Source organism: Myodes glareolus, chromosome 25 (genome assembly GCF_982192425.1).
Source record: "Myodes glareolus chromosome 25, mMyoGla1.1, whole genome shotgun sequence".
Taxonomy (NCBI): Eukaryota; Metazoa; Chordata; class Mammalia; order Rodentia; family Cricetidae; genus Myodes; species Myodes glareolus.
Window position 1 is genome coordinate 32223870 of NC_142050.1, and position 25373 is coordinate 32249242.

General features: G+C 45.3%; 1 protein-coding gene across 2 annotated transcripts; it reads left to right on the forward strand.

Moving 5' to 3' along the window:
* Positions 1-5859: 5859 nt before the first annotated feature.
* Positions 5860-19920, forward strand: LOC146889473 (aldose reductase-related protein 2). 2 transcript variants are annotated; one of them, XM_087901806.1, is made up of 11 exons: positions 5860-6080; positions 6592-6636; positions 8320-8487; positions 9813-9929; positions 10654-10731; positions 14201-14323; positions 14590-14696; positions 15097-15178; positions 16026-16109; positions 16880-16962; positions 19612-19920. In XM_087901806.1, exons 1-11 carry the CDS (start codon positions 6015-6017, stop codon positions 19652-19654), a joined length of 996 nt encoding a protein of 331 aa, XP_087757932.1. In that variant the 5' UTR covers positions 5860-6014; the 3' UTR covers positions 19655-19920. The 2 variants fall into 2 exon arrangements, with proteins under 2 accessions (XP_087757932.1, XP_087757933.1); XM_087901807.1 differs by lacking the exon at positions 6592-6636 and having other exon boundaries at positions 5872-6080.
* Positions 19921-25373: the final 5453 nt, after the last annotated feature.

The window sequence follows — 25373 nt, forward strand, 5'->3', positions numbered from 1 at the left end:
AACACCATTCCTTGTAGCTATAGATTAGTTGCCACCAGATTTGGTGGTGAAGGAAGTTGTGCTCTACGCTGGTGGTCACACCCGTAATCTTGGCTCTCGGGAGGCTGAGATAGGAACCTGAGGTCAGTCAGTCTGGGCTACATAGGGAGTTTCTAGACCACAGCAAAATCTCACTTAAATAAACAAAAAGATGAGTAAGTAAAAGAAAAGGACTTCGTGGTGAAGAGAGAAGACTTTTCTACAGGTCTCTGTATTGTCTACCAAAGGAGAACTGGCTATCTAGTATAGAATTGGGTTGGTACCCAAGAGTTCTCCAACAAAGCTCACTCCCCACCATTCTAGCTTTCTGTAAAACTCCTTGGTTCTGTGATCATATTAAATAATGACCGATCTATTGATTGTGACACGGTTTTGTTGCTCTTGTTATTTTTGTCTGGGGCCCTTGTGATGGTGTGGGGATAATCACATGTTTGCCTGGGCTGGCCAGCCGGCTCAGCGGTCACAGGTGCTTGACACCAAGCCTGACAATTTGAGTTTGGCTTCCCAGACCCACACAGTAGAAAAAGAGGACAGACACTCGAGTTGTCCTCTGATGCCACATGCATGCACTAATAAATAAATAAATAAATAAATAAATGTAATAAAAAAATAAAGTGTTTGCCTTTGATTTGATGAAATATAACTAGGTGGGACCAAAAGGTAGAATGTCTTTTTTTTTTTTTTTTTTTTTTTTTGGTTTTGTTCTAGTTCTTTCTGTATCACAAGCCCCAAGGGAAAAGAAAAAGCTTAGTGACTTGCCACTAACTTGGGTCCTTCCTGTGATTTCCCTGGTGAGAATGTTCCTGGATTTACTCTTTTCCATGATTTGAGGGCTATTTACAGTATTCTGGAGGTTCGGGTTTTTTTTTTTTTTTTCTGTTTTGTTTTGCTATTTCTATGTCTTATTACAAAGCAGTTCTTCCCTAGAAGGCGCACGCTAGAGGGCAGCACTAGCCACGTTCTGGTCTAGTCTCAAGGCGTGGCAGGATTGGTGACTTGCTCTGGCCTGAGCCTTTTCCTAAAGAATGTGTGACTTGGGGCTGGAAATGTAGCTCCTTTGGTAGATTGCTTTCCTAGCACACATAAGGCCCTACGTTCAACCTGTAGCGTGGAATAAAACCCTGAGTGGTGGTACCTGTCTAATCCTAGCATTAGGAGGTAGAGGTAGGAGTACCAGAAATTCAAGGTCAGCCTCTGCTACAAAGCAAGTTTGAGGCCAGCCTGGGCTATCTGAGACCCTGACTCAAAAATAAATAAATAAGACTATCAGTTCTTAAGGAAGAACATCTTAATAAAATTCATGTTTTATCTAGCATTCCACAGAGAGTCTAATCTAGTGTGCAATTGACATCCCAAGTCCTCAATAGCCTATGGATACAGGAGAGGTCACATTAACACAGACCTCTCCAGAAGCTACGTCTACTAGAAGCAAACAGGGCGTGCTCAGCTGCACACAGGCCCCAGATGTCCTCCATGGTCTGCCTCTTGGTTCTCTTACCCTGACCAATCTCTCCTGTCCAGGTTGGCTGTTGTGAGAGCAGCCTGTCCTGAGACACACAGCTCTTCTCTCTGACCCCCTCGGAGCCTTGGAAGCACTACAATTGCACTATGCTTTATGGGGGTGGGGGTCAGGAGCTCTATACCCCCTTCCCGGGTTCCCTGTGCCTTTCCAGTACTTTTTGCCCTTCAGCCTGGATCCAGTGGGAAGGCCTAGAAGGCCGGGACTGCATCCAAACGTACAGTAGAGCCACTGATAGAATTAGGACAAGTGTAACGTGGTCATTGTTCTAGAGACTCTTAACAAGCAGAGCCCCGTGGTTGTGCATTATTTACAGGGCAGGGACAAACCTGGAAAGTGGGCAGGCATCTTTCAAGAGAGCTGTTTCATCGTTAAATGGCTTACTAACTTTGAGGCAAAACATTTCTCAATTAAACTCACATATTTGGCAAATACATGAATGGCTTGATCATTACCCCAAGTGTTGAAGTAGGACACTCCCCTCCAACAGACTAAGCTATGGCAAATAGCCAGGACAAATTGTTGTAATCTGCTGGCCCAGTCTGTCACCTGGGTATTCTGTCCCTTTAAGAGACAAGCCCCGCACACTCCCAATCCACCTCCTCCCTCCCTTCCTCTCAGGCAAGCTGAGATCTGGTTCCTTCTCCAGCCAGCTCTCTCTCTCTCTGTCTACCCTTCTTCTGAAGAGGCATCTTCTGCCTCTTTCTCTTCTCCCCCTCTCTTCCCCCTCCATAACCCACAAAATAAACTCTATACCCCAGCTGTCTCTGCATGGCATATCTGTCTGTTTCTCCGCTGCCACTGTCAGTCTCTCACCTGCAAGGGGACCTGCCTAGGCCTCAGGTGGCCCACGACTGCCCCTCATGGAACCAACCTTGGGTCCCACACACCGTTTTGTAAATGAGAACACTGTCCTCTGCAAATGAGGGATATAATAATGTCTTATGGCAGCCGGGCAGTGGTGGCACACACCTTTAATCACTGCTTTTGGGAGGCAGAGGCAGGATCTTTGTGAGTTTGAAGCCAGCTTGGTCTACAAAGCTAGTTCCAAGACAGCTTGGGCTGTTTTGAAAAAACAAACAAACAAACAAAATCTTATGGCATTGTCTGTTTGGTCCATTTCTTACACTACTTTGGTCAACTCCAGCTGCTCATAATACCCTGTAGAAGCACCTCCAACTGGTTCTCAGTCCTGCCAAGGTCATCATTAGCACCATCAGAGAGGCAGGGCTTATGTGAAGTATGCCAATAGCCCACTGCCAGCATTTAGGCATGGGGATGTCTTTGTTCTTCTGGGATGGAATTTTTCTTTAAGAGGTCATGAGAACCTAAAGGGGAGAATCAACACCTGAAAACTGTCCACTGATCTCCATATGTTCACCATGGCACATGCCCACACTCACACATACGTGTGTACACATACACCATAATAATAAACAAACAAAATGAAAAGAATTAAGCATAAGCCAGGAGTAAATCGGCAAATGAATGAAGTTAGAAAGTATCTAAGCAAGCCTTTATTGACTTTATATAGTTGATATAAAGTGTGGAGCTGGAGAGGTCTCAGTGAGTAAGAGCTGCAAGCTCTTCTAAAGAACCGAGGCTTGATTCCCAGTTCCCACAGTGGCTCACAGCTAGCAGTAAGCCCAGTCCCAGGGGATCAAAGGAAATCAGGCATGTATGTGGTGCACATGCAGGCAAAACATTCATACACATTAAATAAATAAATAAATATAAATAAAAACCTTAAAAAGACAAAGTACCACACGCATGCCACAAAGAAATACCATGTGCTGTGTCAACCCAAAATGATGTCATGCCACGACGAGGCCTAAGTCATTTTCCCCTGTGTCACTATTGTAGTTGGCTCCGGTCAGGTCAGAACTCTTCCAACGCCACTTGAACTGAATCCAGAATGGCAGTCTTCACAAGCAAGACTTGGCTGTCCCCTCCCCTCTGGAAACACTCAACAAGTCAAAAAATCCCTCTTCTTTTCCTTTCCTGGGTGCCCAAGTGCCTGTTGACACTGGCTGTCTGTATTAGCTAGCCTTCCAATGGTCACATCTGGTGAGATTGCTGAGTCATGGTGAGCCAACAGAAACATTAACATGGACAAAACCTTTATGCCCTTCTAGAAGGAAATGGATGAGCAAGCTGTGGTGCTTGTGACAATGGGCTCATAAACCAACAGGACAGAGGTCCCCTGAGTGTACGTGGTGATGTTATGGAATGGCTGTCTGGAAAGGCTTACATTTATTTGTTTTGCAGTTATATGTTCTTGTGTGGAAGATGAAGATTAGCTAATCTTCTCAGGCATTAGTGAAGATGCCTGAGAAGATTAGAAGAGTGTGTTGGATCCCCAGGAACTTGAGTTACACAATGTGGGTGCAAGATAATGTCTCGCCACTGAGCCTCGGATTTACTGGAAATTACAAAGACAGGAAACAGAAGCTTCTGCCATCCACACCTGTAATTCCAATGCTCAGAAGGTAGAGGCAGAAGGATCCAGAGAGCAAGGTCACCCTCAGTTACCTAGCAAGTCTGAGGCAAGCCGTGGCTGCGTGAGAAAGGAAAGGAAAGAAGGAAAGGGGAAGTAGAAAGAGGGGGTAAGGCTAAGAAGAAATTCACTGGTCACCACCACCGATACTGGCGGAAGCATCAGCTGTGAGGACCAGAGCAAGGCAGAGCATCCTCTTCTGTGCAAGTATGATATGGAGGCTTTGTCCATTCTGAGCCTGGCAGTTGAATGCTACAGGTGTACCAAGCTTTGAGATACCTGGAATTTTATTTAAAAGTCTGGAACTCTGCCTTTGGATCTACAGCGTTCCCTCATCTACAATGTTCTAGTTAGCCAACATGAAAGAGACCATGACATCTTTAGAATAAAATAAATGTGACTTCTTCAATTTAGTTTATTGCTGCCACTTGTGTTTCATTTAGACTTCCCTTTATATATGAATTAAAATCTACTGTATTTAGGATTTTCTCTCTCCAGGTGTCAGTGGGATTTCGATGGGGTCAGGGTACATGTAAAAAAAATGTCAGAGTGTGAGGTGGGCTTGGCTGTGACATCTACCTGAAGTTTGTCATCCTATAAACAGCAGAAGAGAAAATGCCTCTTTAGGAAAAAATATCACTGTGGGTCTAGACAACACAAGATAAACGGAAATCAATTTTCTTTGAGTGTAGAGTCCTAGTTCTAAAGATCCCTCCCCAGGACAGTGTGCCCAATGCCTCACTGCAACGACAGGCCTTGAATATTACTCATACATAAGAGAAACCAGCTGTAAACCAAGAGTAGCGAAAGTGGCAGAATCAACGATCATAAAATAGAATACAAAATTAAATGTTTGACATAAAAGTACCTTTAAAATGATTTACTCAGAAGGTGTAGAAAAGCTTGTCTTACGGTGCCAACTTTGAAAATGTGAGTGCGGAGTGTAAAGAAAAGACCTGGGAAAAGCACGGGGCAAGGACGTCTGGAGTGACGGGAACAAAGACGCTTTATACTCCCGTCTTATAACTGTCTTTCACATTTCCCTTAGTGACATATAAAATTTGTAATCACAAAAGTCTGGGTTTTTTTTCCATGTAAGCACAAAAGTTTAAAAAGCTCATTATGAACATAACTGATCAAATCTCAAATGAGAGGGAGGGAGGGAGAGAGAGAAAGAGAGAGAGAGAGAGAGAGAGAGAGAGAGAGAGAGAGAGAGAGAGAGGAAGAATGTTACCAAAGAAAAGATCCTGACCTGGTGGGTAACAGGAGAAATTTATTTTTCAAAATCTTCCAGCAATTAGATGAGTAAAACTTAAAAAAAAAAAGAAAGGACAGGTAGAAAAGAGACACACCCTCAAAGTCTCTCTCTCCTCCCCTCCCCTCCCCTCCCCTCCCCTCCCCTCCCCTCCCCTCCCCCTCCTCCCTTCTCCTCTTCTCCCCTCTCCTCTCCTCCCCTCTCCTCTCACCCCATCCCCTCCCCTGCAGCAGTTGCTCATCTGTCTTTTAATTTCAGACCAGCGCCTCTGTTGTTAATTTTTGTAGCCGACTACAGTTGTCTCAGAATAATTTACGTAAGCTTCCTCATTTTGCTTCTGAAAACTTTTCCGTGCTTTAACTCTTGGAATGCCTACAGGGGTCGCTATTCCCGATGCAAGGTCCTGTTCCAAACACACTTAACAGCGTATCTTGAAGAACCTTTCACCCCGTGTTATTTAGGTTCATAAATCTCTAAGGGGTGCGCCCTGAGTAATTCACACTGCACCAGGGAGGCTTCCCACTGGGTTACAATTAATCTTCATTCACTCTCTTCAAACTTACAAAAGGCCCGGATAAACTTCCTGCTCAATGACTGTCCCTGGGTGTGGCTGCTTGCGGTAAGAGCCCGCCTCTTCATCCAGAACATAAAACCTCCACTAACACACAGACTTCTGCTCTCTCGGGAAGTTTTTGGCAGCAACCATGGCCACCTACGTGGAGCTCAGTACCAAAGCCAAGATGCCCATCGTGGGCCTGGGCACCTGGCAGGTGAGTGTGCCATCTTGGGGGACCTGCTGCCTTCGAGGAGGGTCTTGGCATTTCCTTCTCTTTCCATAGCATCTTCCGAGGGTTTGGACTGCTAGAGCTAGGACCCAAGAGGCTTTTGGCTATTGCACTGCTTCTGGCCTCCAAGCTCTGGGGGGCTTTTTCCCAGCCGTGGTGACAGAGCTTCTCTAACAAATGTCAGGTTTTGAGCCATTCCTGGACTTTAAAAACAAGAGGCTGCTGCATGGTGCAGGCGCGCACCTTCAATCCCAGCGCTCAGGAGACAAAGGCTCTCTGAATTTTAGGCCAGTCAGATGTACAGACTGAATTCCAGAACAGCCAGGGCTCTCACCCAGAAAAACCCCGTCTCGGAAAAAAAAAAAAAAAAAGAAAAGAAATGAAAGAAAAGAAAAAAGCGCCAGGCAGTAATCACTTAGCAAGCTTTCCTCTGAACTTATGAGACACCCAACATTTTATAGGTCTTAACTGTGTTTTGGTTTTTTTTCTCTTGCAGAGTCATTCAGAGGTAGAGGCAGGACACCGAGCTCCAATGACCCAGGTCCCCTTGCTGCCCTTGAGATAGGACACCTGATCTGCAGCATCTGGCCTGGAGCCTGTGGGAAAGGCAGAAACTCAGACCCCAGTCCAGGCTACTGAACTGGCCCCTACCCTTTAAAGCTCGTTCTGGTTCCCGTGCCTGTTACACTCTAAGCATGAGGACCTCAGAGCCTCGGCTCGGATCCTGCGCTCGGCTTGCTCTGCTGGGTTCCTGCCTTGCAATCTTACTCTCCTGGCAGAATGCCCCCAGGCCCAGCCCTTTTTCCAGTGAGGGAGATTTCCCTAGCCTCTGTTGGGACTTGTCTGACAATGTTCCATCTCCTAACTCTGCCTTTGCGTTTCCCTTGGTGATCCCGTGACAGTGGCCAGCTGGTTTCTAGGAGCTCTCTATTTGGTTTCCGGAGACTGAGAGTTTAGGTTGCCCTAGAACTCACCCTGCTGTAGCTTAGGTTAGCCTTGAACTTGCAATCCTCCTGCCTCAGCCTCCAGAGGTTTTTACAGACGTGAGTCACTGCCAGGAGCTGCTTCTGGAGCCCACGTCTCCTGTTCTGGTGGCTTAGCCACCTCCGCTGTCTCTTACCCTTTGTCTGTTACCTCCTGGGACAGAGGCAGAGCCCTTCTTTGTCTCTGCACTGGGTTGAAATGTTACTTCAATTTGCTCCACAATGCAAATTTCACTTTCTACCAAGCTGACCACCGCTCTTACCAGAAGTCTATCTCAGAAATTCAAAATTAGAGCAGTGTAAGGGAGCTGTTTTCCAGACCAGGGTGCGGTATTCACAGGAGTCTGCTCTTATCTGTTGAAAGGCAGGGAGGTACGGGATGGGGAGGGCCAGGAACTGCTGAACTGCTAGAGGCCGTTTCTTGTCCCAGGGAAGCCAACAGCCATCTCTGTGGTGCTTCTCTGTGTTTGATACTTAACCAAGATATTTCTAGAGCTGGTAAGAGAGGAAGAGTTTTTGTTGTTGTTGTTTGGTTTGGTTTGATTGATCGAAGACTGTTTTTGTATTTATGTTTAATTTTGAAGGCAGCTATGTACCCCAGGCTGGCCTCAAACCCACAATCCCCCTGCCTCTTATTTCCCAAATGCTGGGATTACACACATGGGCCGCCACACCCAGTGGTTTGGCTTTTGTTTTTAAATTTTATTATATTTCATCCATTTACACTGCTGTGTGGCAGAGTCTGAATTTGCCATGCAATGGCCACGACAGGATTTCTCTGTAGCTTTGGAGCCTGTCCTGGAACTCGCTGTTGTAGACCAGGCTGGCCTCAAACTCACAGAGATTCACCTGCCTTTGCCTCCCGAGTGCTGGGATTAAAGGCATGCGCCACTGCCCTGCTCATTCTCAACATTCTTAATTAACATGGTCTGCAGCTGAAATCCTCTGGGTGGCTTCAGAGTTGAGTTTTGACTTTTAGCAAGTTGTAGTGGGAGCTGTCTGTCACCTCAGAAACAAGAGATCCTTTAAGATCTAGTGGACTTGATGGGAACTGACTTTTAGCTAAGAGACAACATGGGGTGGGTGAACATTCCGGTTCACTGTTTCTTCACTTTTGGAAAGTTTGTTTCTTCCCTAGTGTTCCCAGTAACGCTGTGGTTTTCAGAAGCTGGGCTGTGTGGAGTCTGGTGAGGGAGGTCTTGGTGTTAGAGCATCCTGTGACCCTCTCTGTTGCCTTTTAGTCTGCTGCAGGCAAAGTCAAGGAAGCTGTGAAGGTGGCTATTGATGCCGGATATCGCCACATTGACTGCGCCTACGCCTATTACAATGAACATGAAGTGGGGGAAGCCATCCAGGAGAAGATCAAGGAGAAGGCCGTGAAGCGGGAGGACCTCTTCATTGTCAGCAAGGTAGAGTGGCCCACTTGGAGGATGGGACTTCAAAGCCAGTAGAAGAATCTGGTCCACACCACCCTATCCATCATTTTCCTAACCTCCTTCCTTGCTTTTATTATATCTGTGGGTGGGAATAACCACACTCCAAGTCAGTACTGATAAGGTTCTGCTGCTGGCCCACCCTCACGTGTTAGCTTTCCCATAACAAGATGGTTCCACTGAGGTTCGAGTGTTCCTCACTGTCATGCTTCCTGTCAGTCAGAAGCTAGGGGCGCCATCAAGGGTGACTGAAGAGATGCCTCAGGGGTTAAGGGTGCATTCTGTGCCTGCAGAAGATCATTATCAAGTGCGCAACACCAACCTCAGGTAGCTCACAACTCTGGTAACTCAAGCTCCAAAGAATCCCACACCCTCTTCTGGCCTCTAGGGGCCATACATACATACTCACATACATACCTACATACCTACCTACCTACATACGTACATACCTCACATACATGTGCACATATGCACATACACAGAAATAATAAATAAAATACTTATTTTTTTAAAAAAGGATGGGCCTGAGCCATATCACTCAGTACTGTGTTCTCAGTGGCTGGGTAGAGAAAGCTTTTTTTTTATTGTTGCATAGGAATATCATTTTTCAAAATCTTTTTTTTTAAATTTATTTATTTATTATGTATACAGCATTCCTTCTATGGCCAGAAGAGGGCACCAGACCTCATTACAGATGGTTGTGAGCCACCATATGGTTACTGGGAATTGAACTCAGGACCTTTGGAAGAGCAGATAATGCTCTTAACCTCTGAGCCATCTCTCCAGCCCAGGAATATCATTTTTATATCAATCCAGTAAAGGGTGGACTAAAAATGTTGTAAAAAATAAAAAGGAGAGGGGTGAGTGGAGTGTGACGTTGTTGGTTGGGTATAACTATCTGGGCCACTCTACCCACTTGGAAACAGCATCTGGTGTGAGAAACAGACTCACAGGACAGATCGGCCACTTTAAGCCCTGTGGTTCACTATTAGGGCCTGTTGCCTTGGAGGTCAGGGACTACACCCCAGTAGCATCAGAATGCTAAGTGTTCTAAGAAGTGCACAGGATGAAGTAAGCTTGAGAAAATAAATCACCCTCAGCAAGTAGGAAATAACCTGCCTGGGGAGCCCTAGGAATCTTGCATATCAGATTATGTATGTTAATTAGCCAATTGGGTTAAACATAAATATAAACCTGTCCCAAGGTTAGATCAGACGGTAAATCTCAGAACAGGGAGGGTGAGCTTAGCGTGGCCCTTTTCTTCCAATTCCTAATCCTTCCTTCCTTGTTGTATTCTGCAGCTGTGGCCCACCTGCTTTGAGAGAAAACTGCTTAAGGAAGCCTTTCAAAAGACCCTCACGGATCTGAGACTGGACTATCTGGACCTGTATCTTATCCACTGGCCGCAGGGACTTCAGGTTTGTGCTTCTCTCTGTACCTTCTCTCTGTACCTTCTATAGCCGCGCAGACAGGGCTGTGGTAAAGGGGGCGGGGCAGGGGAGAAGCCTGTCAACTTCCTGTTGGTTCCACACATCCGGTGATGTCCTCAAAAGATGTCTTGGGCTAATCTTGCATATGTAGTGTTTCAGGGTCTGACACCCCTGCCAAGCAAAGCGTACCTAGGGAGTGGCTTCCCAGAGCAGAGCCCAAGACTTTGCTGCTGAGGTTGAAGGGGCGTGAACGCTCCGTATGCCCCCCCCCCCGCCCCATTCATGCACAGCTAGGGTGCTGGTACTTCTGGAGAAGGTCTGGACTTCTGGAGGAGTCAAGGACAAGAGCTGGTCACAGTCTTCCGCAAACTCTACCATTCAGATCTAACCCTTGCCTAGTGATCTTGAAATTAAAATTTCCTCCAGGCCCATGCGGGTCCAGATGCACTGCGTTCATTTCCATGGTGATGGAAAATTCCTGATAGCGTCTTTGACATATAGTAGTAGGTTTGGGAACCTGCCCAGCAGTGTCTGTGGTTTGGGCTTTACGGTCCACACTAGGCTGGGATAGAGATGCCGGGCTTGACGTCGCAAGCGTGTCCTCCAGAGCCTGACCGAGTGCTAAGCAGGTGTGGGTGTTTGGTATTTTACTGTCCTGGAGCCTCGCTTCATAGGAGCAGCCAGCCAACATGCATTTTGTTTGTATTTACAGCCTGGAAAGGAGTTATTCCCCAAAGACGCTCAAGGCAATGTTCTCACCAGTAAAATAACATTCTTGGATGCCTGGGAGGTAGGTTCCAGCTTCACTGTGTGATGGAGACTTTGTCATTATGGTATGAAAAGGCCCACGTGCCTTGTGTGTAGTTCTGTCTCTGCTTTCCTCAAGTTCTTTACTCCTTCCTTAACATGTTTGGATTTAGGGTTCACCTGGCATCATCTACTTTTTTTTTCTGAGATAATCCCACAGTGTATCCCCAGTTAATCTGGAGCTGACAGAGATCCATTGGCCTCTGCCTCACAGGTTTTGGGATTAAAATAATTAATTAACGAATTAAAATAATTCGTTAGGTGACTATTAGGATCTCGATTGAGACAGGAAACACAAAGTCCCTCAGTTTGTGGTAAACATATGCTGTTTTGAAACTAAGGGCAGACAGTTGGTACAGGGATGTTGCCTTGATTTGCACATATTGGCTGAGTAACCAAAGGAAATTTATTATTATTATTATTATTGTTATTTTGGGTTTTCAAGATAGTGTTTCTCTGTGCAGTCCTGAGTGTCCTAGAACTCGCTTTGTAGAGCAGACTTGCCTTGAACTCAGACATCTGCCTACCTCTGCCTCCCACCCAGTGCTGGAATTAAAAGCATGCACTACCACACCCAACTGTTTTAGGGAAAGGATTGAACTCCTTCAAGTCATTTGCTCTTATTGATGAGCTTGTTGTGAGAAGGCTCAGTGGTACAGTGTTTGCTGCACAAGCAGAAGGATCCGGAACCCACACAAAGCCAGGTTTGGAAGCACATGGCTGTAATTCCTGTGCTCGTGTAGCAAGAGGGGAGGGAGAGATAGGGGAGCCCCCTGATCTACAGTCAACTAGTGCGGTATACACAGAGATGAAACACAAAGAGACTCTGTCTCACACAAGGAACAACACCTGAAGTTGTCTTTTGGCCTTGGTACACCTGTCATGGCATGTGTTCCTGCACACACACAGGAACACGTGCATAACCATGCACACACACCATGCACACACTCACATACTATCACAGTTCAGAGCGGTACAAGGACGAAGAGAGCAAACACCCAAAGCCTCATCTTGGCGCATTAGTTACCAACCCTGCGAGGGAATGTTACCTTCCCTGTGTACAAATGATGAAACCAATAACCTGGAGAATTTGAAGTCATCTAGTTAAACAACAGGGGTGTGACACAATTAAGATTAGATTTAGTCTTATCTGATTCAAAAGCCCAGTTATCAAAGCTTTTATCACAGTACTTGACAAACAGTGAGCCTGCATCTAAAGATCAGAAAAGTAACAGTAACAAGAACCTTGCTTTTTAAAACCAAACAACTGACTTTATCAGCCGTGTTCCTTTGGAAAACCCAGACCAATACTTGATGTGAATAAGGAGTGTTCAAAAGCTAAATATGTCATGGATACTTTCCTCCAAAAATCCTTTTGACTACTGTATCCTCTTGCAAATGTCAACAGAGGAAAACATGAATAAGCTAGTTGTAAACAGAGATAGAGATTCCAAGAATTTGTGTGCCGCTTGTCCGGCAGCCCCGAATCTCTCTTGCGTCCAATCACCAGCCAACACTGTAGAAAAATAAAATGAAAAAATTCTGTATTTCTATAGTAGATCTTGAAATTTTTTCTTGACATTTTCTGACTTGGATTGGAAAGGGAAAAATTAAAGGCCTCCAAAATGACTGACAACCATAAAGAGCCACCTAGTTCGATTAAGGGCTTGATGAACAATATAGAGGTTTTCCATACATGGAGTCAACAGCAATGAATAGTCTGTGTGGCATTCATTTTTGCACTGAAACAAATGTATTATTAATAACTTGATATGATAGCTATTGTACATGACAGTGTAAATAATTTAGTAATTCTTTGTGGTGTGATGTAGAGACTATCCAAACTCTGGTTGTTATACTGAATTAACTATGGCCATTCTGTCATAGGCAGACACCTAGCAGCATTCTTGATTTACCTAGTGCTATGTCCTATGGCTGAATCCAATAATTATTGCTACATGGAACTTTTCAAGGGTATAAATAGACAAGCTGTAGGTTTTGCTTAAAGAACAGCAGGATTAACAACACCCAGGCCCATAGAAGTCTCACCAACTGAAATCCAGAAGAGGGTAGGAGAAACTAATGTAAAGAAGGCCGGATTATCATACATGCAAACCAAAGTCAACTCAGGACACAGGCGCTTGTAAATGATCTCATCCCAAACTGGGGAGTTCAGGGACCTTCTGGTCTCATCAACACTAAACAGCCCTATCTATCAAAGTCCTTTCTCACTTACCCTGGTGGCTCTCAACTTTGTACACTAAATTCCCCAGAGAGGTCAGTAAGAAGCTCAGGAGTGGGGCTGGAATGTTACCCCCAACACTTTTTTTTTTTTTTGTAGCTTACAGAGGGTTCCAATTTGCACCAAGGCTGAGAGACAGGACACAGTGTGGTCTGAACACACACTACAAACTGCATGCTCCACTGTTTAATCTCTGCTTATGACCCCTTCACTCTGTTCGTGATATCCCTTCTTTGCCCTATATTTTTAGGCCCAATTTAAACTCTACTTTCACTGTCACTGTGGGACCCGTGTAGATCCCTTCCTTCCCACACTGATGCTCAGGGTTATGCCAGCTGTCAAGTGAGCCCAAGCAGCCTCACTGAGAAGGCTGATGGCTCCCTGAAAGAAGCACACTGTAGGCTTTTATATTCTGCAAACTCCTAAGCAGGAACTTATAACAAATGAATTATAAGTACACGTTGAGTTGGTGGCTGCCACCATCAGGTATGATATCTTGACAGATTTGCAAATTGTTCATTCTGAGGAAAATTGTTTTTAAAAATACCCTAACTTAGGGCTAATACATAGTCATGGTTGTGGTAAGTTGTTAGCTGGCCAGATTTCAGGCCCACCTAACCCTAGGTTGGGGGCTGTGCCAGGCTCTGATAGGCCTACATGTCTCTCCATTGGAAAACTAACCATGTGGCAGAGGAAAGTAGGGGTCAGAACCCAAATAGGAATCTGGTTCTGAGGACACAGGCCTGTAATCCAGGTGCAGGAGGCAGAGGCAGGATCACAAGTTCAAGGTCTGCCTGGGCTGCAGAGGAAGTTCAAGGCTAATCTGGATAGAGAGACCACGTCTCAAACTTTTACAATGAAAAGAAAAAAGGCTAGAGATGTAGCTCAATAATAGAGTGCCTGAATGGTCCTAGCATCAGTCCCTCCTCCCCCCACCCCCACAGACACACAGGAAAGACAAAGGGCAAAAGCGAGGGAGCCTATTTTCTCAGGTTATGCAGATTTGGTTGAAGAGAGAGCTGAATCCATACACTCCTAGAAGCATCTGACCATCGATGGGCATTCCGTCTGGACCGATATTTCTTTCTAGTGTTGTATCTTACCTAACCTGGCGGGTTGTTCATCCATTCCTCCTATCTTAGGACTAAACCGAGCCAGCATCCCTGTAATCCTCCCGCAGCCATCTAAATGGCGTTCTTCCCTGTGACAGGTCATGGAGGAACTGGTGGATGAAGGGTTAGTGAAAGCCCTGGGCGTCTCCAACTTCAACCACTTCCAGATTGAAAGGCTCCTGAACAAGCCTGGACTGAAACATAAGCCAGTGACCAATCAGGTAACTTCTGTTCAGCGAAAGGGTCCTCCTCTGTGACTACTTCAACACTGGGAGGCAATTTCAATACTATCCACGGAGTCTCATCTCTGAGGTCTGTGTTCAGGATGCTCAGGGAGGCGGGAGACAGATCTCTGGGTCTGGTCTGTAGCGCATCCATCAATAGGTTATATTTGTCCTTTGTGTTGGTCTTTTCTTGTGCCCAGAGTTCCATCTGAGCCACTCAGGAAGGCCTACTTCCCTAGTGATGGAGGTGTGTTCTCTTGCAGGTCGAGTGCCACCCATACCTCACGCAGGAGAAACTGATCCAGTACTGTCACTCCAAGGGTATCAGTGTCACAGCCTACAGCCCCCTGGGCTCTCCAGACAGGCCTTGGTGAGGCGTCGGAGTGGTGACTTTCTTTCACCACCCTGAAATTTAGTGTTTAATAATTAGTTAGTATTGCTATGCATGTCTTATGCCCCTAGGGAAAAATGTGTTTACAGCCATACATCTGACACACTCAAAGAGGATTTTGGGGGGAGAGGCACAATGCTTCAAAAAAAATGACAGGATGCCTTACCTCTTAAGAGTGTTCCATTTCTGCTCTCTAATGCTAGAGAACCCTTGCAAATTCCTGAGGCTCCAGAGCCTACGTATGGGACCATAGGAAAAGACACAGCTTCCAGGCAGCTCCCCTGCCTGCTCTGCAGTTGGAGAAGGCCATGGTGCTCAGCCCTGATACTGTCATGGAAGTGGGGTGATTTGTTCATTCCGGCCTTCTTTCTGCCTGTAGGGCCAAGCCAGAAGATCCTTCACTACTAGAGGATCCTAAGATTAAAGAGATTGCTGCAAAGCACAAGAAAACCTCAGCCCAGGTAAAAGATGTTGCCTCCCTGCTTTTAATCCTGCAGTCCCTTTTTTTGTTTGTTTGTTTGATTTTGTTTTTTGAGAGAGAAAGTTTCTCTGACTGTCCTAGAACTCACTCTGTAGACCAGGCTGGCCTCAAACTCATAGAAGTCTCCAGCCTCTACCTCCCGAATGCTGGGATTAAAGGTGTGCGCTTTGGGGGGGGCACAATACAGTCTTTAGTCTTGTTTTATTCTTTATATTGCTGTCTTTTAATCCTTTGGAGAGGAAGAACTGGAAGCTGTAAGTCTATTGGCATTTTTGGGAAATACAGCTGGCAGTATCAAATGAGGATCGCCCCTGTTCATCAGCTTCCTGCCAAGTTCCTGTTCCTAGCTAGAGAAATCATGGTGTTGCTTCCAGGGTTAAGGGAGATACAGGAGCCATAGGGAACTATAAAGATAATCATTCTGTTAGTTACTTTTCTATTGCTGTGATAAGACACCATGACTAAGGCACTTTATAGAGAAAGGGATCTTTATGGAGGTTACTGTCCCAGATGGATAGGAGTCCACCACCATAATGGCAGGGAAGATGGCAGCAGTCAGGCAGGCGTTGTGCTGGAGCAGGAGCTAAGCGCTCACATCTTAATCCGCAAACAGGAAGACGAGAGCACACTGGGACTGACATAAAGCTTGAAACCTTAAGCCCATCCCCAGTGACATACTTTCTCCAACGATGCCATGCCTAATCCTTGCCAAACCATCCCGCTGACTGGGGACCAAGTTTTCTAACACATGTATCTGTGGGGCTATTCTCATTTGGATCACCATTCTCCTCTTTTAGTGAACACATGCCTTTACTTTTTGTGCACAGGTTCTGATTCGGTTCCACATCCAGAGAAATGTGATAGTGATCCCCAAGTCTGTGACACCAGCGCGTATACACGAGAACTTTCAGGTAAGATCCTGGCTGATCATTGGCTGTGTATGGATGGGAGGACTCTTAGCAGGCTTCTCTTCCTATCCTGCAGCATCAGTGATGTTCCTAACTTCTCATCATCTTGTGAACTCTTGTGCCAGGGAACTAGCTGGCTTCAACAGAGCTAGATGAATCACCAAGTGGTCACGAATGGGCTGAGCCGGGAAGCCTTATCAGTTCTGAGCACAGAAAAGACCCTTACTTTCCCATGAGCACTTAGGTCAAGGGCCATAGACTATCCTGCCCAAGGGCAGTCTGCCCTTGCCTACATAGCAACCTTTTAGCTGGAAAACAGGTATGGACTGGACTTGAAGAAATGCCCTTCTGGAAAGATCCACGTGTCCCGTACGGATTAAACACTGCACAAACCGAGATTTTGTGCCACCGGACCCTATAAATAATTCAGTCTTGGACTGGAGAGATGGTTCAGAGGTTAAGAGCATTGCCTGCTCTTCCAAAGGTCCTGAGTTCAATTCCCAGCAACCACATGGTGGCTCACAACCATCTCTAATGGGGTCTGGTGCCCTCTTCTGGCCTGCAGGCATACACACAGGCAGACTATTGTATACATAATAAATAAATAAATAAATAAATAAATAAATATTAAAAAAAATAATTCAGTCTTAAACTAGAAAATGGTTTGTATGCAAGGTGAGCCTACGTGGATAGAGAGGAATGCCTAGAATGCCTACAGCCCTGGGTACCAGCCCTTTCCTTGCTAAGGAGCTTTGGGACCCTTGTCCTTCCAGGTGTTTGACTTCCAGCTGAGTGACCAGGAGATGGCCACCATCCTCGGCTTCAACAGAAACTGGAGGGCCTGCCTGCTGCCTGAGTAAGTGGGGCAGGCTTGTGTATGAGCTTTCTGAAGTTGTAGAAGGTTAACTGGGAGGGTTGGAAGACATCCAGGATAACTTTTTATATTCAAATACTGTTTCCTGGGAGTTGCGAGAAAGTACAGTTTGCGTCATGGGAAGTCATGCCTGCCAGTTCTGCAAATCCTGAGTTTTACACATAGAGCCAGAGTTTAAGAAAGATCATGGTGTTCTGTGGTGTTCTGTTTTGTTTTGTTTTACTCTTTAGCGTCCTGCCTCCCAGCTCCCAAATAAATACACAAAGACTTATTCTTACTTACGAATGCCCAGTCTTAGCTTGGCTTGTTTCCCAGTTTTTCTAACTTAAACTATCTCATTTCTCCTTAACTACATTTTGCCTCTGAGCTTTTACCTTTCTTCTTTCTTTCTTTCTTTCTTTCTTTCTTTCTTTCTTTCTTTCTTTCTTTCTTTCTTTCGTCCATCCGTCCTTCCTTCCTTCCTTCCTTTCTCTATGCTGCTGTGTGATGACTGGGTGGGTGGCCCCTGATATCCTCCTTCCCTTCTCCTTTTCTCGCTCCTTGATCTTCTCTTCCCAGATTTCTCCTATTTATTGTCTCTGCCTGCCAGCCCTGACTATTTCTCTCTCCTGCCTAGCTATTGACCATTCAGCTCTTTATTAGGCTAGTCAAGTGTTTTAGGCAGGCAAAGTAACACGGCTTCACAGAGTTAAGCAAATACCACGTAAAAGAATGCAACACATCTTTGCATCATTAAACAAATATTCCAGAGCATAAAAGGAAGTAATGCATCTTAAAATAATATTCCCCAGCACTGTTCCTTTGCAGGGGGCAGAAGCACTTATCCACCCACTCCTTCACTTAATGGTTTATGTGCAATCACTGTGTGCCAGCATGTTCTGGGTGTCTGGCACATCACACTGTACAAACTTCATGTTGCCCAATCTTGTATTCTAGCAACATCTGAAGTTACTCTAAGTCTGTATGTCAGACAGTACCAAATGCCATAGAGAAAAGTAAAATAGATAAAAGGTATGGGAAGTCGTGCATTCTGGTAGAATAGATGCTTTATATGTGATGAGCCAGAGGCAGCTTGGCTGATCTATCAAGTCACAATTGAGAGAAACAAAGGATGCACCATGTGGTGTTAGGAGAACACCTTCCTTGGCAATCACAGCAGTGGGTATGAATGCCCTGAGGTAGTGGTTTTAGGGCACTCAAATAAGGAGGCCATTGAAGCTGCAACAGATGAGTGAGGCCTACTGTGGGAAGAGATGAATTCAGAGACAACCTTAAGCTAAGGGCATGCAGGTGGTACAGACCGTGAGAAGGACTTTGATTTTAGGACTTGGAATCCGGGAGAGGATGTGCACAGTCTACATGATCTGACATGCCTGAAAAGTTCACTGACTTCTGCACTGAGAGGCCGTAGGAAGCCCTACTATAATAATTCAGGGAAGAGAGGACAATAACTGGACCTGAATTCCAATAGAAAATAGCCTACTGAATTTGCCAAAAAATTAACAAGTATGGTTTTGCTTGGTCGGTTTTGCTTCTACATGAACGATCCAAAATGAGAGTTGTCACTTAGAGGTGAAGGATTTGGCTTGAGACATGTGATGCCTTTGATCATCAAATAGATAGTGAGAGATAGTTACATTAGTGAGTCGAGGTAATAGATAGGGCCACTTAGGAGTAAGCCCAGCTGGTTTGTAATCCAAAATTCAGTCATTCAATAGCCATGCTGCCTTGGATAGATTTGTAACTTTGCAAATCTGATTCCTTTTTTTTTTTTTTACAAAGTAGGAATTGTTATACCCAATACAGGAAATATCCATTGAATACAAGTTTAGACGTTATCAGAGATCCTAGCTCATGGCTTATCTTGCCTTGTTTAATGCAGCAATCATAATATAACAAGTAATCTGTTGATCTCATCATGACTTCCCACTTTTCTGTAATGTGGAATGAACTGAAACAGTGTTTGTGAGGCCCTTGGCTACATGCCTGGTTTTTTGGCAACCTGGCCACGGCATACTTCCCTACCCTCTTTTCAAATGTCCTGCTCATCAATTTGAGGGAAGATTTTGGTGTGGAGCCCCTATATGTCATAGTTCCAAGGATGGGGGGAGGAGAGGCTGAGAAAGCACATAGAAAGAGCTTTCTTGTGTATACCATATAAGAACGCCTGGACACACTGGGGAACTGGCTCAGTTAGAGAGTGTCTACCTGTGCATGAATGCTTGAGTTAGATCGTCGGTAGTACATAAACCCAGGCCTCTTCCAAATCTGTACCCTCTTTTTTTCATGAATTGTTGTTACATACATGTATGTTTATATGTTTACATACACATTCCTAAGCGATCAAGGAGGAGTAAATGGGAGGCTTTGGAAGGAGAAGAAAGAAGATAGAAGGGATGTGATCATATTATCATCTCAAAAACCATAAAAGAAATAATTACAAAAATTAAAGCCTGGCCCGGTGGTACATGCCTCTCATCACAGTACTGTGGAGGTGGCATCAGGAGGTTAAGTTCAAAGTTGTTCTCTACTACATAGAGTTCAGAGCCAGACTGGCATACATGGGACCCTGTCTAAAAAAAAAAAAATCATTAGATGATACTAACATTTTCTCCACTCTTATTGCTGCAGGACAGTAAACATGGAAGAATTTCCCTACAACGCAGAATATTGAAGCTAAACCGCCTGATGAGCTGTCCATCTTTGCTGACACACGCCTCACTCTGGAGTCCTATTTGAGCCAAGCCCGCCTGACATTGTGCTCTAGGCAATGCTGTTCTTAAATCGTCTTGGTGAACCGCACGCAGACTGTCTTGCAAGGATAACGACTCTGAGAAACAAATGGACATTTCTTTTACTTACTTGATCTGACATCCAAAACCCTTGGTGGATAAAAGGATAGAACAATAAAAATGATAACAGTAACACGCATGTCCAATACATTCTAGAGTGGTTTTTGAATTGGTGAACTCGTTGGGTCCAACTCTTACCCTTTGGGGTCCAACTCTTACTTTTTACATTTCATATGAATGAAATGGAGGTGTAGCAAAGCCAAGAACTTGCTTGCTTGAGGTCCCTGAGTAGTAAGTGGTTAAAATTAAGTTTCTAAGGAAGATGCTCTCAGGGCAAGCGCAAGTGCAAGGCAATTTGATGCCCTCCTCCTCCTCCCACATCTTCTTACCTCTTCTATTGCCTCGTGACTTTCCTGGGAACTTCCCAACCTTGCCTTTAACACACCATCATGTTTCAGAGTCAGTGTTGGGATGTGGGGGAGAGTCTGGGGTCCACAAGGGACATCACTGGGTAAAGGGGGAGTCGGGCATGAAAGGTCCTATTGCCATTAACCTGGGACGTGCCTTTTCTATAGCATTTCTTCTCGGAAACCTTGCAGCCATCAAGAAAGGCATAGAGAAGAATAAAAGGGCACCTGGCCACCCATCTTACAAGCTTAAAGATGCTCACCTAGGGCCATGTTTGCTCCAAATGTTTTGAAAATAGAAAAGCATTCAAAAACTAAGTGGTGAGCGTAGGGTAGGAAACCTCTAGCTCTCCCCATCTCTGCTCCTCACAGTCAAGGTCAAGGCAGATGCCTGAGTTCCCCCATCTACTGCTTACAAGCCGGCTTGTTCTCAGGTCCTGCCCTTCTTCCAGTCGGCATGGTGTTGATGGTGGGCGAACGCCTATACTTCCAGGGTTCCGAGTCAGACAGCTTCCTCTGGGGCTGCTTAGTGGGGACCAGAAGGGCTCAAGAAGCAAAATGTGTGGTTTTCGGATGCTAGTTCCCATAGAAGCCAGATTGGTTCTGTCTCCTACCAGTTCACAGAGCGTCTGGGATTAGAACACATCACTTTGTACATTCCTTAGTGTGGTCCTCTATCAAGTTATCAGAGGGGTGGGCCATTCTTTTGAGGTTCTAGGGTTTTCCTCATTGATTCCCCTACTTTTGCTGACTTCTCTCTCTGACTTCTCATGATGCTCTTATAGGAAAACCGGCCATTGGATTCATGCCCACCCTCACCAAACATACCATCAGCAGCAGCATCAATCTTATTTGTTTTTTTGAGACAGGTTCTCACCATGTAGCTCTGGGTGTGTAAGAACTACATAGACCAGACTGACCTAAAACTTACAGAGATTCACCTACCTCTGACTTCTGAGTGCTGGGGTAGAAGGTGTGCACTGTCACACCTGAAAACGTATCTTAATGGAACTTACTCTGTTTGCAAAGACCCTTTCTTCAAGTAAGGTCATATTCTGAGGTCTGGGTAGACATGGGCTTTTGGATCCCTATTCAGGCAATGTATGCAACATTATTATACCTTTATTTGACTACTTAGCATTTCTGAGACTACTGTGTGGACATTTTAAAGATAATTTACTATCATATTCATTTGTTACCAAAGCAGCCAAATTACCACCTCTTGACATCATCCGAAGACATTTACAATTAATTTTTATTCAGTAGCTTGTCTGCTTTTTCATTAATTCATTCCTCTGGCTCTCTGGAGACGGTGGAGTTCTATGTATAGTGTAGACTGTTAAATGTTGGCAACTTCACGACATGTGTCCCTAGACAAACGTGGTAGTCAGAATCTATGACCCGCCAGTGACATTCACTGTGTGATCCCTTCCCTTGAGTGTAGGCAGATCCTGTGAACAGGATGAGATTATACTCATACAATATATTTAATGAAAATGTTTTGGCGGATGCGATTGTCTCAAACCTGCTGAGTTTTAGATGGGAAGCCAGTGGGAGTAGGACCTATCTGCGTCACTTCTGTTCATGAGACGGTCACTTGTGTGGAGTGCGACAAGGAAACAAGAGAAATGATAAAGTAAACCATACTTCCTTTTCGTCTCAGTACATGCAGACTCGTCAATAACCCACAGCACGCCTTGTTAGTAGACTGGGTGCGTATCCAGAATCGAGACGAAAACACTCCGGCTGATCTGTGCAGTGTTTCCCCTGCTCTGTTGGGAACAATACTCACTTCCCGTGTGTGCTTCAAAATAAGAGTTTGACAGTGTGTGACGCTGTGCTTGAGTTAAATGTTTTATATTTATACTTCAAACAGGTGTTGTGAAATAATAGAGGCATACTAATGATTAAACATCTATACGTTTCTTCACTTAAAATGATAATGAATAGCAAACAAAAACAAAACACGCAAGCAAGGAACGAGACCACATCAAAAGGGCCAAAGGATCGTGTTTTAAAACCACTAGCAGCACATTTCCCCTGTGCTTTGGGAGATGCTGGCTTCTGCATTTTCCAGCTGTGAGCATATCGTGTAGCGAGTGCTGAGCCAGATCACCTATTGTGAGAAAAGTCTACATCTCTGAAAAGTTTTAAAGACTGAAATATGCCCATTATAACTGGACAAAAATGAGGAAGAGCTCTTGATTTTCAATACACTGATGTCACAATACGGACATAAATACTTGTTCAACTGTAGATACCTGTGTACCATTTTCTATTAATAGAAACTAGAGTGTTGAGAAGCCAAGACAAGATGACTGCTTCAGGTTGTTTTGTTTTTTTTCAAGGCAGGGTTTTTCTGTAGCTCTGTAGCTTTGGAGGCTGTCCTGGAACTAGCTCTTGTAGACCAGTCTGGTCTTGAACTTACAGAGATCCACCTGCCTCTGCCTCCTGAGTGCTGGCATTAAAGGTGTGCGCCTTCACCGCCGGGATGCTTCAGGTTTAAGATGGACAGGTCATGGGCCCTGCCCCTAGGACACAGAAGCCAGCACAAATAGGGCACACACACAAATACTGTCATTAGTCAACAACAATCTAATGAATAAAAGGAAATTCGAGAGAACACATGAAACTGAATAGACAGTGAAGAAATGAGAACATTTCCTCAAATTGTGCACATCACGTGATCCATGCACAAGAGATGATCGAATTGTAAAGTCATGCCATGACAACCACATTAGCATTAATCCACCAAGGGACACTGATAAATATTTAGACCAGTAAGTAAATATTTGCCTTTTCATATATTAGTTACTTTTTTTTCTGTTACACAGAGCCTGACTGTCCTAGAAGTCAGGACAGGAACTTGTAGATCAGCCTGGCCTTGAACTCAGAGATCCACCTACCTCTGCCTCCAGAGTACTGGGATTAAAGGCATGAGCCACCACTGTCTGGCAATTCTTGCCTACTTAATCACTAAAGGAAGAAGCAATTTTAGGCTAGGCAAATCGACCGACTTTGGAATGGGTGGTTCTCTGCACTACCACCGCCAAAAGCCATCTTCATCACGGAGAACCTGGCTGAGATCTCAGACCACCCTGACCACATCCTTTGACGTCATTCTGACTTGGCGAGGCTTTAGTTTCCTGTCTGTTAAGAGCTGTGGCTCTCCACCAAGGCAAGGGCTGTAGCCTCACAGGAGAGCACACAAACGCCCAGTTATCTATAAGACTAGTCTATTCTCTAATGACCACTTTTCTGGGTGCGCCCTGCCAAACAATGTTAGTAACAACGAGCTGGCACGACGGTGCAGGTATTCACTCTCGGCACTGTGGAGGAGGCAGGAAGCTGCAGCAAGACCCAGGTCGGCTCTGGAAATCTAGTGATTCCCTCTGGGTCTCCCTGTCTGTCTCTCTGCCTCTGTGTCTCTGTCTCTAATACACACACACACACACACACACACACACACACACACACACACACACACACACACACATATGTGCACATGTCCAAAAGTGGCACGCACATCACTCATGTGGTCTTCGGAACACAGTGCCTGTCAAGTGTTCTCTTCCAAGCACAGAGACAGGAGGAGGGACCTGTAAGTTGGAAGGCACAACTCCTCTAAATATGAATATTTCTACATCTTCTGAAATAAATTTCCTTGTCCACCTGCCTTAGAAGTGCTGTAACTCCAGAGACAGGCTCTTTCTCTAATGATGAATTGCAGCAGCCCCTAAAGGCCCTGGGTCCCTCCGGTGACCATTTCCTTCACTTTTTGCCTGAGCGCTGACAGGGAAATGTGCCGGAGCCTGCTCCATCCAAGTCAACTGGGGTATCTGGGAGGGGGCGCGAGGTTGAGGAAAAGGCAGATTGAAAGGGATTGCGACAGAAAGCACAGGATTGACCCCGGAGGTCTGTCGGTCAATACCTACCAGCCCAGAGTTTATTTCAGAGCCTGCTTACGTACAAAAGCCATACAAAGCACGGCCTAGACAGTCAGCCAGCATCTAACCACGAAACTCTTTCTGTCCTTGGGCAAGCCATTTCCTTTCCTATCTGGATGTGCCCTCAGTTGGCATTCACCAGCCCGTGTCTTAGTAGATAATGTGTTCTTTCTCGTGGACAAAATGGCCTTTCCCAAGGGCATAATCAGAACTTTCTCACAGTCCTCAAGGAGACTGAAACAAGCCAGCTTGAACTCGAATGACTTATAAGCCAGGATGGACTCCAGATGGAAACTCAGTCACCTGTGGGCTACCACAGAAAAGTGACCTCAGGAAAATGAACCTTCCTGGCCCGTCTCCCCTGACCCCCATCACTAAGGCTCAGCATCTCTCTGCTCGGCTTCATCTGTTTGTGAATGAATAGCAATGGAAGGCCAGCGTCTGTGGCAGCGCTCCGGCTCTGGAGTCCTGACTTCACTCTGTTCTCCCAGGAAGCTGGAAGCCAAGTTCCTGGACAAGCATGCAAACACTGGCTGCTTCCTGATTATCAGGAACCTTAAGAATTCACCAGACGAGGAGCTGCAGGCAGCTCACAGCCGCAGGCTCTCCCAGCTCTGAGGAGCTGACTGCTTTGTCCCAATGGAGGCCTGCCCTGCTTCAGTATAGGGTGAGCCTGGGCTGGCAACTGAGGCTGAATCTAACTGCAAGGGCAGTAATTTTCATTTTATAAAGGAAACAATGGGGCAATAAGGAAATAAAAAAAAAAAAAACATCATGTGGTCACCCACCATGTGATTAAGGGAGGGTTCAGGAGTGGGTCAGAGAGAATGAGGGTATTCTCAAAAAACAACTCAAGGTCATGGGTTGGGGAAATAGAACAATTCAACTCTCACAGTAAATAGAAACTTATCTTTTTCTCTTTTTTATTTTTATTTTTAAATTACTTTATAAATAATACCAATCAAAATCTCCACTTCCTCCCCTCCTCCCACTTCCCTCCTGCTCCCCCACATATCCTTCCCCACCCCTCTTCAGTCCTAAGAGAGGGCAAGGCACCCTGCCCTGTGGGAAGTCCAAGCCCTCCCCCCCCTCTACATTCAGGCTTAGGAAGGTATGCATCCAAAGAGAATAGGATCCCAAAAAGCCAATACATAGAGTAGAGACAAATCCCAGTGCCAGTATCATTGGCCCCTCAGTCTGTCCCAATTGTCAATCACATTCAGAGGGTTCAATTTGATCCCATGCTC